The 13,880-nt window shown below is 38.3% G+C and overlaps 1 protein-coding gene across 3 annotated transcripts; it reads right to left on the reverse strand.

The window, feature by feature from the left end:
* Window positions 1-817: 817 nt before the first annotated feature.
* sfxn5b (sideroflexin 5b) lies at window positions 818-10,772 on the reverse strand. Of its 3 annotated transcripts, XM_071531789.1 has the most exons (14): window positions 10,716-10,772; window positions 7,959-8,027; window positions 7,720-7,797; window positions 6,517-6,543; window positions 6,343-6,397; window positions 6,223-6,248; window positions 5,972-6,025; window positions 5,592-5,648; window positions 4,850-4,915; window positions 3,888-3,978; window positions 2,941-3,056; window positions 2,574-2,659; window positions 1,148-1,265; window positions 818-895 (listed from the first exon to the last, which is right to left on the reverse strand). In XM_071531789.1, the coding sequence occupies exons 1-14, from the start codon at window positions 10,770-10,772 to the stop codon at window positions 818-820; spliced, it is 978 nt and encodes a 325-aa protein (XP_071387890.1). The 3 variants fall into 3 exon arrangements, with proteins under 3 accessions (XP_071387890.1, XP_071387892.1, XP_071387893.1); XM_071531791.1 differs by lacking the exon at window positions 7,959-8,027 and having other exon boundaries at window positions 10,716-10,739; XM_071531792.1 differs by lacking the exons at window positions 7,959-8,027; window positions 10,716-10,772 and adding an exon at window positions 8,729-8,743.
* Window positions 10,773-13,880: the final 3,108 nt, after the last annotated feature.

A 13,880-nucleotide genomic window follows, 5' to 3' on the forward strand; every position in this document is an offset into this window, starting at 1 on the left:
CTTAAATGCCTGGTGATAAAATAAAAGTCTTCATAAAACAAAGCAAGTCGAGAAAGAGGATTTATTAAATCATTTAAATAATGCAGATAAAAGTGTTAGATTGTTTGACTAGCAAACATTTAATAAAGTAGCAGAGTTATTATACAAAGGAATAAGAATACCAGTTAATGATTAGTACAATAATATTCAGGTAATAATGTTATTAGTTTCAAAATATTGTGCAAAATTAGTTATCCATTAGGAATACAGCAGAGGTTCAACAATCAGTCAATACTGCAGTGGACTGTTCTTCCTTGCAGTTAGGAAGGAAATGCACCAAAGTCCATACATTTGGCTACTGTAGAAAAAAAACAACAAAAAGACACTTGCTAAGAGAGGTCAGAGTGCTGTGTGCTCTTTCACATTTTCACATTATTGGGGTTAGAAAACGTGGCATGCAGTCGACTGCCATTCACCAGTTTAAAAACATTTGTTACCTAATATATAATGTATATATCCACATTTTCCCATGAACTCATTTGACAAATACAACCACGAACAGTGGATTCACACTGGCAGTATCGTCCGATCCATAACTGTTTTGTGCACTTGGACTTTCCTCATCAGCATTTTTCTCATTATTCAGAATATATTAGCCTTGCAGCCGCTGGTTAGTGCATGATAATCCCGGCTCTGCTATATTAATGCAGCAGAAAGTTCCCAGACCTGTCGACAGGTGCTAAGTAGGAACCCTAGGGTCTCCCTGACAGCTATTCACAGCGTAGCCTCATTTACATCCTTGTTCCCTGTCCTCTCCTCTCCCCCGCCACGCCATCCATCATAAGCCCTTGTTGTAGGTCACCACCTTGCAATCTGTCGCCATGGCGATCTCCGGCTCAAGGTGAGACACCTCAATCTGCAAAAAAAAGTAAAGAACGAAGGTGAGAATTCAGATCTCCCTGACGCCGTCTTGTAACTCTGTCTGTCTTTAAGCCTTGAAATCATCGTGACTATTAATTAGATCTGGGAAGACACATCTGGAATGAGAAGTGAGTGGGGGAGGGCTGGGGGTGTACATGTCAAGTGGTGTATATGTAATTTGAATTCCACCCCAGCTGTCCCTCGAAGCCATCTGGCCTGAATCAGCAGCAGCAGCAGTCGCACCTACCTGAGACATCTGGGGAAATAGGCTGATGGCCAGAGGCAAGGAGAGGCTGAAGGTAGCCAGGCACACGAGGCTGTGGATGGGCAGCAACAATCTGCGGTTGCTCTGCAGGAATTGGAGTCTGCGGAAATTAAGAGAATGACAAATTAACACATGTGCCTGAAGCCAACAGAGTCAGCTTTGGATCTACAAAACCTTTCACCTGTTTTGCACTATTTGTGGGTGGGAGACTACGGCAGCATATTGATGCCACAGTGGGAAAAAAAAACGGCTCAGTATCTCGTTTTAACGAGAATCCTTTCCAAGATATTTTCACGGTATAATGACATCTTTTCTCGTTATTAAGACATACCAAATTATCTCACTATAACGAGAAACGTTTCTTGTTATAATGACATACCAACATATCTCGTTATAACGAGAAATGTTTCTCGTTATAACGAGATACCAAGAAACTTTCAAATCAAGTCAGCAACAATCAGACAGGGGGGCTTCATGTTACATGGATCCATACCATAAACACATATGAGCACGCACGCACACACACACACACACACACACACACACACACACACACACACACACACACACACACACACACAGTAATCTCTTACACACATAGTCACACAAGAAATCAGTATGGTGTTAAGTCTACAGCATATAATGGGATGCTGGATGGTACAAGCTCCACACTCCATCAACAATAAACTGCACAAACATTTCACAATGCTCAGCACTGCAGCCAGCTGGCTAATACAGTCAACTCAACTCATCCTGACTCAGACACAATCAATATCTCGTTATAATGAGAAAAGTTGATATCTCGTTATAACACGAAAAGTTTCTCGTTATAACGAGATAAGTTGGTATGTCGTAGTAACAAGAAAAGATGTCATTACAACATGAAAATATCTTGTTATAACAAGAAAAAGATCTCGTTATAACGAGATACTGAGCCTATATTTTTCTCCCACTTTGACATCAATACGCTGCTGTAGAGACAGTTTTGGCTTGTCTTGTGTTTTGGTCGATTTGTCCCAGTTCTGGATATATTGCTGACTACTACTATTCTCTTTGATATACTTTTACGATAAAATCAGTAATTATAAACATTCTTAATATTCTTTTTTGTGTGGTTTGGGGGGAAATTGTACTGAATTATTCTGTTTCATTCATTGTTACATTACATTCTGTGGTGCCCCACTGCTGAACGAATTAATATATGGGAAACACTGTGGGGTACAACATATGCCCGCTCCAGACAGTACACATGAAATATTTAGGCCATGTTTTTCTAGAACAGAGTGCAAGAGAATAAAGCAGCGCAGAAGAATAGAATCGACTAGAATAGAATAGAAAGTGTCATTGTCTATAGTTGCAAGTTTGCTTTTAAAATGGCAAATTCCCAGTGACATGTTTCTGCACAAACCTCTCTAGGTAGGACATTATGATGGGCGGCAGGACAAAGATTGGCATGGGGAGGACCACACGTGTGAAGGCGGTCTCCATGATCGCCTGGGGAAAAAGATGTGAACATTGTGCACACGCTTCATTTCAAATACTGCAATGCGTTGGATTTAATTTTCCCTCCCATGAGATCAGATGGATAATGTAGTGAGGGGCACAGACACATGAAATTAACAGGAAATCATGCAAACCTGGTTTTCCTATTATCAGCCCTCCTCACATCAAATCAACTGAACCATACTGATTTGCCATTCACTGAAAAGACCGCAATGTATAAACAAATTCAGCACTTTCAAATGAATATACTGAGTTTGCAAAAAGCCACTCACATGCCTGGCAGCGATTTTGGAGGATCCCACCACGTTACCGTTGTTGTCCAGCACGTCGATCCCCTCAGACAGCTCGTTGTGCCTCATCAGGCCCACGTTGCAGATGTTGGCACTGGCTGAGGACGGGGAGAGGAAGGCAGGTAGGATCAGCAGACATTAAAGTGGTTTAATACATTTTCACATGACCTACTTAGGAGGTTGTAATTGCAAGACTAGAATAGACACCGAAGAACAGGAAATGCTCAGTAACAGATTCAAAATCTTTTAACTTTGGATGCAGTTCCTCCATAAATCCCATATCTCTTCTGGCTGGTGTGAGACTATCTGCACAAGACTAACCACAACACTTTAGAGATAGAGAGATTAAAAAAAAAAAAAAAAAAAAAAAGTGATAATGTGCAAGGTATGAGCCTGCAGAAGTCTGTCGTCTACAACCAAGTCATGTGTGACTCTTCTCTCACCTCTAATAAGACAACATTCACAGAAAACAACAGATTTACCCCCCAAAACACACACTGCAGTGTCTCTTCTCTTCTGCAGCTTCTACCATATTGTGGCATTTTCTCACTGACAAATTCAAACCAATTTCTTGTGAACAATTAATGGCATGAATTTCACCACTGCTGTAATCTTAGAATAGATAAGGTCATAAACTATCGCTGACAATAAAGTTCATGATAATAAAAAAAAGTCAAAGCTCAATTTTGTCTCACACAAGGGGAAGATTGTTTTCATACGGAAACGGAATATATAATATCTATAATTTTAGATATTACATATATCACATTTATACACTTCTATATATCATTTGTAAGATATGAAATCCCCAATGAAGAAGGATGAATTATCTATCAGTGAGCTGCTATAAATCCAACCACCAGAGGGTGACATAATGGCCGTCCCTCCCCATTATTACTGCTATGGCAGGTCGTCCCATCAGTACGCACCCACAGCTGGGAACGGGACGAGTCTCTGTATTATCATTCGGGTGGCAGGGCTCAACTTGTTGGCCTTCTGGATCAGCACGTTCAGTCCCACCTACAAAACACAAATACACTTTAAATCACACCTGCTAACTTTTTAGTAACATCAAGGAACTCCTACTATAAATACTTTAGTGCTATTATTGTTTCATTATTCATTACACCAGAATGAACCTGCCTGAAGAGCTTAGGCGAGCTAGATCAGGTCAGTCTTTTGATTCAGTTAAATTTTTGTCTTTTTAAAACCCACTTTTATAAAATTACTTTATGTAATAACTCTTAGATTCTTAATTCTTTGTCCTTATTCATTATTGACTAATTTATATGTAATCTCTTGTTTCTGTGTATTGTCTTTTTAATCCTCTGTAAAACAATTTGTAAACTGTTTCTGAAAAGCTGCTATACAAAGTTTATTATGAGTATTATTATTCATAGCAGCAGTATATCATCATTACTACTAGTATCATAAGCATTAGTACAACTAAAATATTTCCATTTATACTAAATCTACTGCTAAAATTATCCCTCAAACTACCACTAGCATTATTGCTACTAATGCTAGTGTCACTAGCGCTACTACTGCTGCTAGGCAAGGCAAGTTTATTTACGTAAAGGCAATTCAAAGTGCTTTACACAAGGTGTATAAGACATTAGATAATACATACAGAATTTGATAATAAAAAATATTTAAAAAAATAAATAAAAAGAGATAAAGTGTATAAGAAAAAGTGGCCAAAGTTGGGGCGTTTCTGAGATCTTCTGGAAGTTTGTTCCAGCAACATGTAGCATAATAACTAAATGTACCACACCACACCAAGGAAACAGCTCTGAATCATGTGCTGGTAGTGACCACATAACAACTGTTTTAATCACATCTTGAATCCTGAGAGCGGATATCAACGTCACTGATGTAGAAAGACACTCACTGCGATGGAGACGGCGCTGCCCACAGCTCCCACATAGCCTTGAAGAAACTTGGATGTTGGCGTGGGCTGGAGGGGGAGAAAAGAAATATTGTTCCACAGCTCTATGCCTTGTGTAAGACTGTAAGACAGGCTATAAACTCTTTGCAGAGACATCTTTTCTATTGGACAATGGGCTTTGGCATCTGAATAAGATAAACTTTTTTTTTTGATTTAGACAACTTCACAGAACAAAATACAAGGACAAGACGCCAGGCAAAAACATAAAGGATGATATTGTATTATGGGGAAAAACAAAAACAAAAACCTAGTCATCTAAAGCAGCCAAAATGAATAACTAATTCCATAAGTTCAGATTGTTTTCTCATATAATAGAAATAGTACTTTTATTGTTGCACTTACCATATTGGCAAAGGTAACCACATATGGAAATATAATAACAAAAAATCTATACATCAAAAATCAGAGTCCCGTGTACATAATTTAGTGAGTAAATTCAATTTTCTAGAGAATTCTTTGTTAAGCTTTACCAGAAGCTTAACATTCTATTCTATTGTATAGATTACAATAGAAAAGAATAGAATAGAATTTAAAAGATATTCTTTGGACAAACTATACAAAGTGCCTGTTGCCTTGAGAACAGCACAGTGTGAAAAACCTTTTAATTCAATAGTTCAATACCTAATTCAATAGGTTTTTTTTTTTAGTAGTAAAGCTGTAAATATCCACAGTGAATTTTCCCTACCTTGGTGGCATTGCGGTTGGCGTAGTTCACACAGGCATTGTGACTCTGGTTCAGCCACTGTAGGAAGGAAGGAAGGAAGGAAGGAAGGAAGGAAGATAGATAGATAGATAGATAGATAGATAGATAGATAGATAGATAGATAGATAGATAGATAGATAGATAGATCATAGTAAACAAAAAGATGCTACAAAGATATAAAGGAGCAATAACAATATGGAACAAACAGCACACAGTAGCACTTTACAATGGCCTTATTCCAGTGTATTAACGTGTGGGAAAGCATTGCAAGGACACAATAGTAGTGTGTAAGTGCTTACTGGCTGTTTCAAAATGGATGATGAATGCGATGCCTTTACATTATGCTTTTCTTTTTACAGTACCTGCCATATAATGGTAGAAACCACAGTCTGATTTGGCAGAAGAAGGCCAATGACCTAGATGAAACCAGGGAATAAGAGCTTATTTTTGGACAAAATGAGTCCCAGGTTGCATTTTTATCCATACCCAAACATGACCATAAATGAGTGTTGCTGGAGCAAATGGATATCTGCATAGCAAAGTCAACTTCATGCAAACGTTGAACAATGTATACATAAAATATATGAAATTTTGATTTTCATATAGGACTTACAATTGGTGTTCCAAATGGTACATAACCTGTGTAGTGTACAAATTATAATCAGCATAAAAATGATGACAAAATGGGGGGGAAAAAAGTACGTTTAGCGAAGATCTTCATCTGAGGTCATACCTGACATTCGAAATGGCATGAAGATTTTCTCTCCTGTGTCAGGATGAATGATGGCCTGCGTGCAGAGATCATGACATCATCATCATCATGCTGCCAGGAGCTAAGAGAAAATGTGTTGAATGTATGGAAGCGCCGTTAACCCCGGCTGAGCTGCGGCTCCGTCAAATCACTTACCTGTTTCACCTTTTGGGCTTCCCATAGCTGCAGAGGGAAAACGGTGCAATTGAACAGAAGAAATACAATTAATCAGGTTTACATTAAGTTTTGAGACATAGCTGACACTTTCATGGAGGGTAATTAACTAGAAGACATTACTCACTGTTTTCTCTTTTTTTTTGTGATAGCTACTTTATTGACCTTATTCCCACAGCAGCCATTTTGAACTTAATTCAATCAGGGTGGGAAACAGAAGAAACAAAGCATGAAAGCAAACATGAAAAAGGGACCTAAAAAAGGGAAGTTAACTAGCTTACTCGCTAGTTAGCTACTGACTACCAAGGTTAGATTCCAGTAGCAATCTATAGTGGGCCAAATATATTACCTTAAAGCTGTAGGTAACCTTTATGGACAACAGTTATTTAGAAATAATGAAAATAAATCACTACATTTGGTGGCCAAAGACGAGCAAGATAATATGTCAGAATGACAGCAGTAGCCCCATTTCTCTGCTATTCTCATTTCAAAATGAAATGTGTAGGAACCGATTCAATCAATGAGGAGAAGTCTGAGGTTTGATCTCTTTGAATTACCTACAGCAGCTTTAAAATGTGAACCTACCTATTCCTCCAGATCCTTGGGATCAATTGGTTTCTAATACATTTTTCAGTGGGGAATCTGTGAAATGATAAATATTTGTCCGATTCCAAACATTTGTATGATGTGCATCTTGGTGCACAACAGTAGAACATAGCTGGGCTGTACTTGCTCTTTCAGGTACAGTTTCCCACCCCGAGTGTGATGTAAGTTCAAAATGGCCGCTGTGGGAAAAAGGTCAACTGATCCCTGAATGGGAATTCCTCTTTTATCTTTTCTCTTGAACAAAACAGAGGCCCTGGAGCTCAGTGTCTTGCTCTTCAAACACTTCAGCAGGGCAGAAGCATTCTGACTGCGAACATCTGCTTCACCTACAATTGCTTCTACTGTTGCTGTATAATATGCACTATGTTTCTTGTTCTGGCCATGCAATCTGAATTTCCTTTAGGGAAATAGTCTGTTATCATGTTATATTGTATCATACCAATGCTGAATACCCAAAGGTAAAAAGGTAGCACACACACAGATCTTCAGGACAAAGTTGACTGATCTCAATTTCACCAATTTATTCTGGCCATGTCAACAATTGCATCATACCCTGTTGTATCAAATCAAAAGGCTCACCTGAAGATCAGACACCTCAGGTGGAAGCAAGCCATGTTTATAATCATCCAGGAGTTTGACACACTCTGTCAGTCGCCTCTACAGACAGAAACTTGTATTTTAGCTGAATAAACATGAAATAAAGGGCTAACAAGAATGGCAGATCATGTACGAGTTCATAAACAAGTGTAAAAACTGAATCGGACTCCAGAGTTTGTACAGATAGATAGATATACATCTATTTATACAGTAAACTTTACCTCGGACACAAACAGGGTGCTGGGGTCAATGATGTCTACAAAGTGTCTCAGCCGACCGAGGAACGAACCCTAGAAAACAGAAAGTGAGAAAGTTAATCCTTAATGAGAGTTCAAACCATTGTCCCCTCTGTAAATGGATAATTGTCACACAAGTTGGGAAACTAAGAGAGAAACAGGGTTGAAAACACTGAATTGATTTATCAATGCTCATTTCACTTCGCTTAACGCTTACTAAATTAAGGTTGCTGAGCATTGCTTTCTCCAGCCCACTGAAGTAGAATTAAAGGGGCATTTCACAAATTAAAGCTAACATATTCTGTATTCATATTACACATAGCAAATAGCGCTCACTTTCATTTGTTTTGATAATTACTGATGAATTAAATTGCCTGTCATCAGGGGACAGTGAAGCCAAATGCCTGGGTGAGGAATACTGATAAGAAACTATAGTAGACTGTTATACACTCAGTGGAGTAAATAAGTATTTTTCAAATATCAAAATAAAGTAATACATCCAAATATCTAGTGTTAAAAAGCAGGCAGAGGAAGTCTTTAAGGTAACTGTACAATGGGACAATTTACAGCTGAGATGTCCAGCAAGTAAAAAGTGTCTTTGTGACCAACTTTGGAGAGAAGACATTAACACTCTGAGCTGGTTTACATTTACCACACACACTTTTCCAGTTGAGGCGATTTTTCACCACTCAAGCTTGAAACTGTTGGTCAGGCGTTCTGTTGTGCTGTTCCCATCGCAGTGTAGATCGGCATGCCAAGCTAACAGCGTGTGCCAACAGTCTGAAAAGGCCCAATGGCAGCGCGTTGCCAAGAGTCTGTTTGGCAAACCAGATGGGCTAAAACATGGCAGCTTCAATCAGATTCCCTCCGAGCCATTTATCACTTATGAAGCGCAGGCAGCACAGTGGAAAGACAGTGGAATGCACCCTTCTCCATTTTAATTATCTCTCAAGCACCGGGTCATAATTGAAATCAGGGGAAACAACCTTCAATCCTCCTGAAGCCTGGAAGGGGTGAAGAGAGGAGAGTGGAGGGAGAGTGGAGGGGAGGGTGGGGGTGCAGCACCTTTCTGCACATCTCCAGGTTTTCCTGACAGGCCATATGTGCTGCAGTGCTGTTTTTTTTTTTTAGAGAGAGGATCCATGTGAGAAGCCTGCTTTAATTATTCATGTGTTTCAGCTCTCCAGAGAATACACAACAAGGCTAGCAGAGATGGAGCACAGACACACCGAGAGAGATTTATGCTGATTCAAGGACTGGCCTAATTTTAACTGCTTTGATGCAAGAAACTGAAAGTATTACAGCACCTTTATCAACTCAACACGGACTACCAGGTTTTCAGATGGAAAAATAAAGGTATTATTTATTATGGGTCAAGACTAAAAGGCTCTCTTGCTGAAATTTCACCGATAGGAATTGGCAACAAGGATGAATTACCATCTTCATTAAAAATTACAGTCATCCAAGAGTGATTTTGGGAGAGTAATTATTGAAAAATAGTAATCACATGAGCCAAATGGGTGTAAATAAACTGTTATTAGGCTTCTGTGAACCATGCAACATCCTCTGTTAATTACTATCCTCAGTTATATAGAGGTTGGCTCCAAATTCAAGTGTCTTTTTTTGGGCTCTTTGTTCTTGCTTTTCCATATAGTTTCCTGCCACATCCATGTAGTGTCGCCTGCATTTTGATAAGGACCGCATTGATAGTATCTCATACAATGAAAGATCCAAAACTTTAGTGACTTATTTACAAAACCTGACTACGGACTTTGTTCTGAGCAACATCCTCAGGTAAATAATTTCCTATAGGCTGCTCTATAGTACTGGGTATTGAACAAGAGGCTTCAGATATTAAATCTAACTAACATGAGTCCAAGTAGCTTCCCAGTTAATGTGCCATTGGAGTTAACGTGAAGGTCACATTATCTCTGAGTTGACCAATGCTAATTAATTTCTCAGGATGGAAAATTGACTAATGCGCTAAAGATAAGGAGACAGCCCATTAATCTTGATCATGGCAGGGTTTAAAGGAGTTGCACAGCTGGGCAACGGTCTGCCAAACGCATCCTTGAAAATCTTGTAAAAGGTGTTAAAGTGTGTTTTGGATCGGATCAATATACAGAAGATAAATGACGATCACGGGCAAATATAGAGATATTATATTAGAAATCTGTTTGGAAACTGCGAGTTTGACTTCATATAGGCCAGCAATAGAAATTAAGAGAGAAACAAATGCAGTTAGATGCCTAAAATAGCACAAACTAGTCAATAAATGATGAGAAGACTATAATGAAATGAAACTACATTCAGATAGAAGCGCAAAATATTAAAATGTCCGTTCGCGGCAGGTTTAAGTAATCTAATTCTTGCACGTAACAGCACAGAGATACATGTTATGAAATGTTGGCTTCTGTCAGCGGACGCGCCTCTGCAGGGTTAATGCTGATGTATAGCGATATAACATTGCGGCCAGATCATCACTGCCACTAGAAACAACTAATCCTACCGCATGCGCAAGTTCATTATAATTTGAAAGTTGTTAATTGGTTGTGGGATGAATTTAAAGGACAAGGGGAGAGAAATGCATCGCGCATCAAAGGCAACTTTCGCCACAAAGTAGCAGCATCCAGATCAGCCACAGCGGAGCAGCAGGGCGGAGGATGGGGGCATTTTTGCACCCGAAAGCCTTAAAAACAAATGTAATTAATGCATGAGTAACGGGCGATAAAGACGACTTACCTGGTCATATCGGGGTCTCCCGAGCTGGAAAGCAGGACAAGCTGCAGATTCCGCCATGACACCGAAGTATTTATTTATTAATGAACTGGATCATGAACGGATTTTCAAGTAGAGTGAACTACACTCAATGTGTAACTAGTGAAGCAACGAGTCGCTACGTCTGTTGGGATGTGTAGTTTCTGTCATGTGCACTTACACTGGCAAAGTTGAACCACATGACTACACATGCCAAATAATCAATAAGGTGAGAGCTATTGCATAACTGTTCGTATTGATAGATCTTGGGAGAGATTAATGGAAACGCTTTCAGCTGTCAGATTGACCTAAATCACAATATGAACAAGCCTGAAGGAAGAAAGATTAATACACAGGAATGCATTATGTCTGCTTTCAAATGCGCGTGAAAGGCTTCATTGGTACAAAAAACACTGATGAATACAATAACTTCTATCAAGCTGGGAGATAACAAAACAAATATTTGGCACCCCATACACTTCCATTATTTTCGTGTCATAAAATTGCCAAAAATACAAGACACACCTATTTCCATAGTGGTTAGGGTCTATTATGTAACATGTGCCGAATAAACACTATAAATTATTAAGCTTTATTTATATAGCACCTTTACACATGCAGCTCAAAGTGCTATACAAAACGAGAATATGCATTAAAATGAAAATGTAAGATTAATCATACCAAAAAATGAAAAATATAAAATGTAAAATCAAGGACAAACAATGAAACTGCAAAAATAAGGTGCAGAATAAAAACAATGAGGGCACAAATAATAAAATCCTATGAAAATGCCAACTTAAAAAAGTGTCTTCAACTGCTTTTTAACAGTATTTACAGTAGAGGGAGCCTGATGAGTCTGAAGTGGGGCAGTGTTCCACACCTTCATAAATCAAATTATAAAAATAAAAAAGCTGCCTCTCCACTTTTATTTTGCTTCACAGCGGGAATGTTAAGTAAACCAGCGTTTGATGATCTCAAACAGGGACTTGGAACATAATTCTTCAGGCATTTTGATATGTAAGGAGATGCTGAGCCATTTAGTGCCTAAAAAAAGTAAAAGAAGTCAAAAATCAATTGCAAAAGAGGCAGGAGGCCAGTGCAATGGCCAACGCAGGTGTGATATATTCAGCCTTTTTTTTTTTTTTTTAGATTAAATTGATTTCCTCTACAACACTATTCTCTGTAATACCTTAAATATCAGTATGGTATATATACTGTATGGAGTCATGCACTTGAATCTCATTAATATCTGCTAAATCAAAGCCTGCAAGGTGGAGGACAAGGTCCATGCTGAAACAGCAGGTTTACAGCACTGAGCACCCACACCCAGCAGGGGAAGCTGGGATACTGTAAGGTTTGGAGTGCTCTCTAGTGGAGAGAAAGCAATGTTACTACACAGAGGTGTGACCAAGTCAGCTTTGCCCGAGTCCCAAGTCAGTCTCAAGTCTTGAGGCACAAGTCTCAAGTCAAGTCCCAAGTCTAAATGTAGAACACAAGTCAGAACAAATCAAGAGGCCAGTATCAATTTAATATCTTAAAGAAAACTAAATATCTAGGACTTTTCAATGCAATACGATTTTAATAGGATAAAAACTTGGTAAGAGCATCATGAGTTTGATTTCTATAATCAGTTTCAACTTCAATAAATTCAATCATTCCATACAAATTCAGAAAACAGAATTTAAATTCAGTCGTCTGCTGGAACAAATCTCATCACTTTCAATCTAAGTCATTTACACAAGATCTCAAGTCAAGACTTCAGAAACCTTTTCAAGTCATCAAAGCACAAGTCAAAGTCCCAAGTCACCAGAATCCAAGTCAAGTCTCAAGTCTTCTCTTCATGCATCAAATCAAGTCTCAAGCAATTAAAATTGTGACTTGAAGCAGACTCGAGTCCACGTCATGTGACTCAAGTCCCCACCTCAGTTACTACACACACATGCAGTATATTCTGCATCAGTCACTATAGTCTTCTGTGGTCAATGACAAGCCGACAGTGTAAGGAGCTTAAAAACGTCCATTGGTTCATGTGCATTTTATTTTACTTTATTACAGTACTGCGGTCATGTAAAGCATTGCAGTTAGCTACAGTGGTACTAGAGTGGTATTAGATAATATATTATCATGACAAAATGATTTGATAGAAATAACATAATATACTCTTATTTACTGCATTGTTGCTTTTCTTATTTCTTTAGTAACCTTTTGCTATTTCAACTCAAACATTGGCAGAATAGACAACAGAACAGAAAACTGTATTAAAACATCCTAGTTGCTTTAGCCTGTAATCAGAAATAACTATTTAAAGAACACAATATTGTCTAAAAATGAAAAAGTGCAAACTGGAAATGAGAGTCTGCTCTTCTCTAAGAGAGATGTAAGTATAATTCTTTTGCTTATCATACAGCGATGTTAATGCAGAAACATATTTTCTTCTGATACTGTTTTGCAGTATTCATATTGCATTGCAAGGTTTTATGATGTGTTGCTATTTTTATATTTTATATTTTTTTTGTCACATTTCTTCAGTTCTATTTCAAAATATGGAATTCACTCAAGTTAACCTTTGTCCAGTTGGCATTTCATGGAACTGTTTGAGATAAACACTGTTTGAATATCTTGTGCCAAAATGTTTGCTTATTTTCTTCAATTCAACTTCAATAAACTCAAAGCTGCATTTTTTAAGGTTACTTGAGGTAACAACATATTTTGCAACAGTAACTGTTTTAATCCCTGACCAGCATACTTCCAAAAAGATGTTTTCTGTAGCCTGTATTTTATTTATGCATAAGTGAAAGCAGTAAACATATTTTAAATTGATAACAGCTGAGTACCTTACCTTATTCTAGGAAGCATGGGCGAAATAACCGTTTGCATCTGCTATGATAGAAGCTTCTCGCATAGTGCTTTGTTCTTTGTTTGTTTGTACCAAATTGAGATAGTAAGAAGCATGCATGTTGGGTAATATCGTGTCTACATCAACAGGGCAGTATTAGCAGTGAGAAGACCTGGATGATTGTGAGATCAGGTTTTGTGTTTTTTGGACTACACCTGCCTCTAGAACAGTGCTTCCTAGTCCAGATTTTTTGCCCTTTGTGCAACAATGGGACTTTTCAAGTAAGCGACCGAAACAAACCCTGTGATTTGAAG

The sequence above is a fragment of the Centroberyx affinis genome, unplaced genomic scaffold (genome assembly GCF_046629955.1).
Source record: "Centroberyx affinis isolate AG114_WGS23_722 - 3 ecotype Tasmania unplaced genomic scaffold, CSIRO-AGI_Caff_v1 ptg002132l_1, whole genome shotgun sequence".
Classification (NCBI taxonomy): domain Eukaryota; kingdom Metazoa; phylum Chordata; class Actinopteri; order Beryciformes; family Berycidae; genus Centroberyx; species Centroberyx affinis.

Bases quoted from the DNA above. Each gene is read 5' to 3' on its own strand.
- sfxn5b (XM_071531789.1), bottom strand. From the start codon at position 10,772: ATGGCGGAATCTGCAGCTTGTCCTGCTTTCCAGCTCGGGAGACCCCGA. The intron at 6,026-6,222 runs GTAAGTCCTATA...GGTTTCATCTAG, and splicing joins TACCATTTGGAACACCAATT to GTCATTGGCCTTCTTCTGCC. The intron at 2,660-2,940 runs GTGAGTGGCTTT...CTTTTTCCCCAG, and splicing joins CCAAAATCGCTGCCAGGCAT to GCGATCATGGAGACCGCCTT.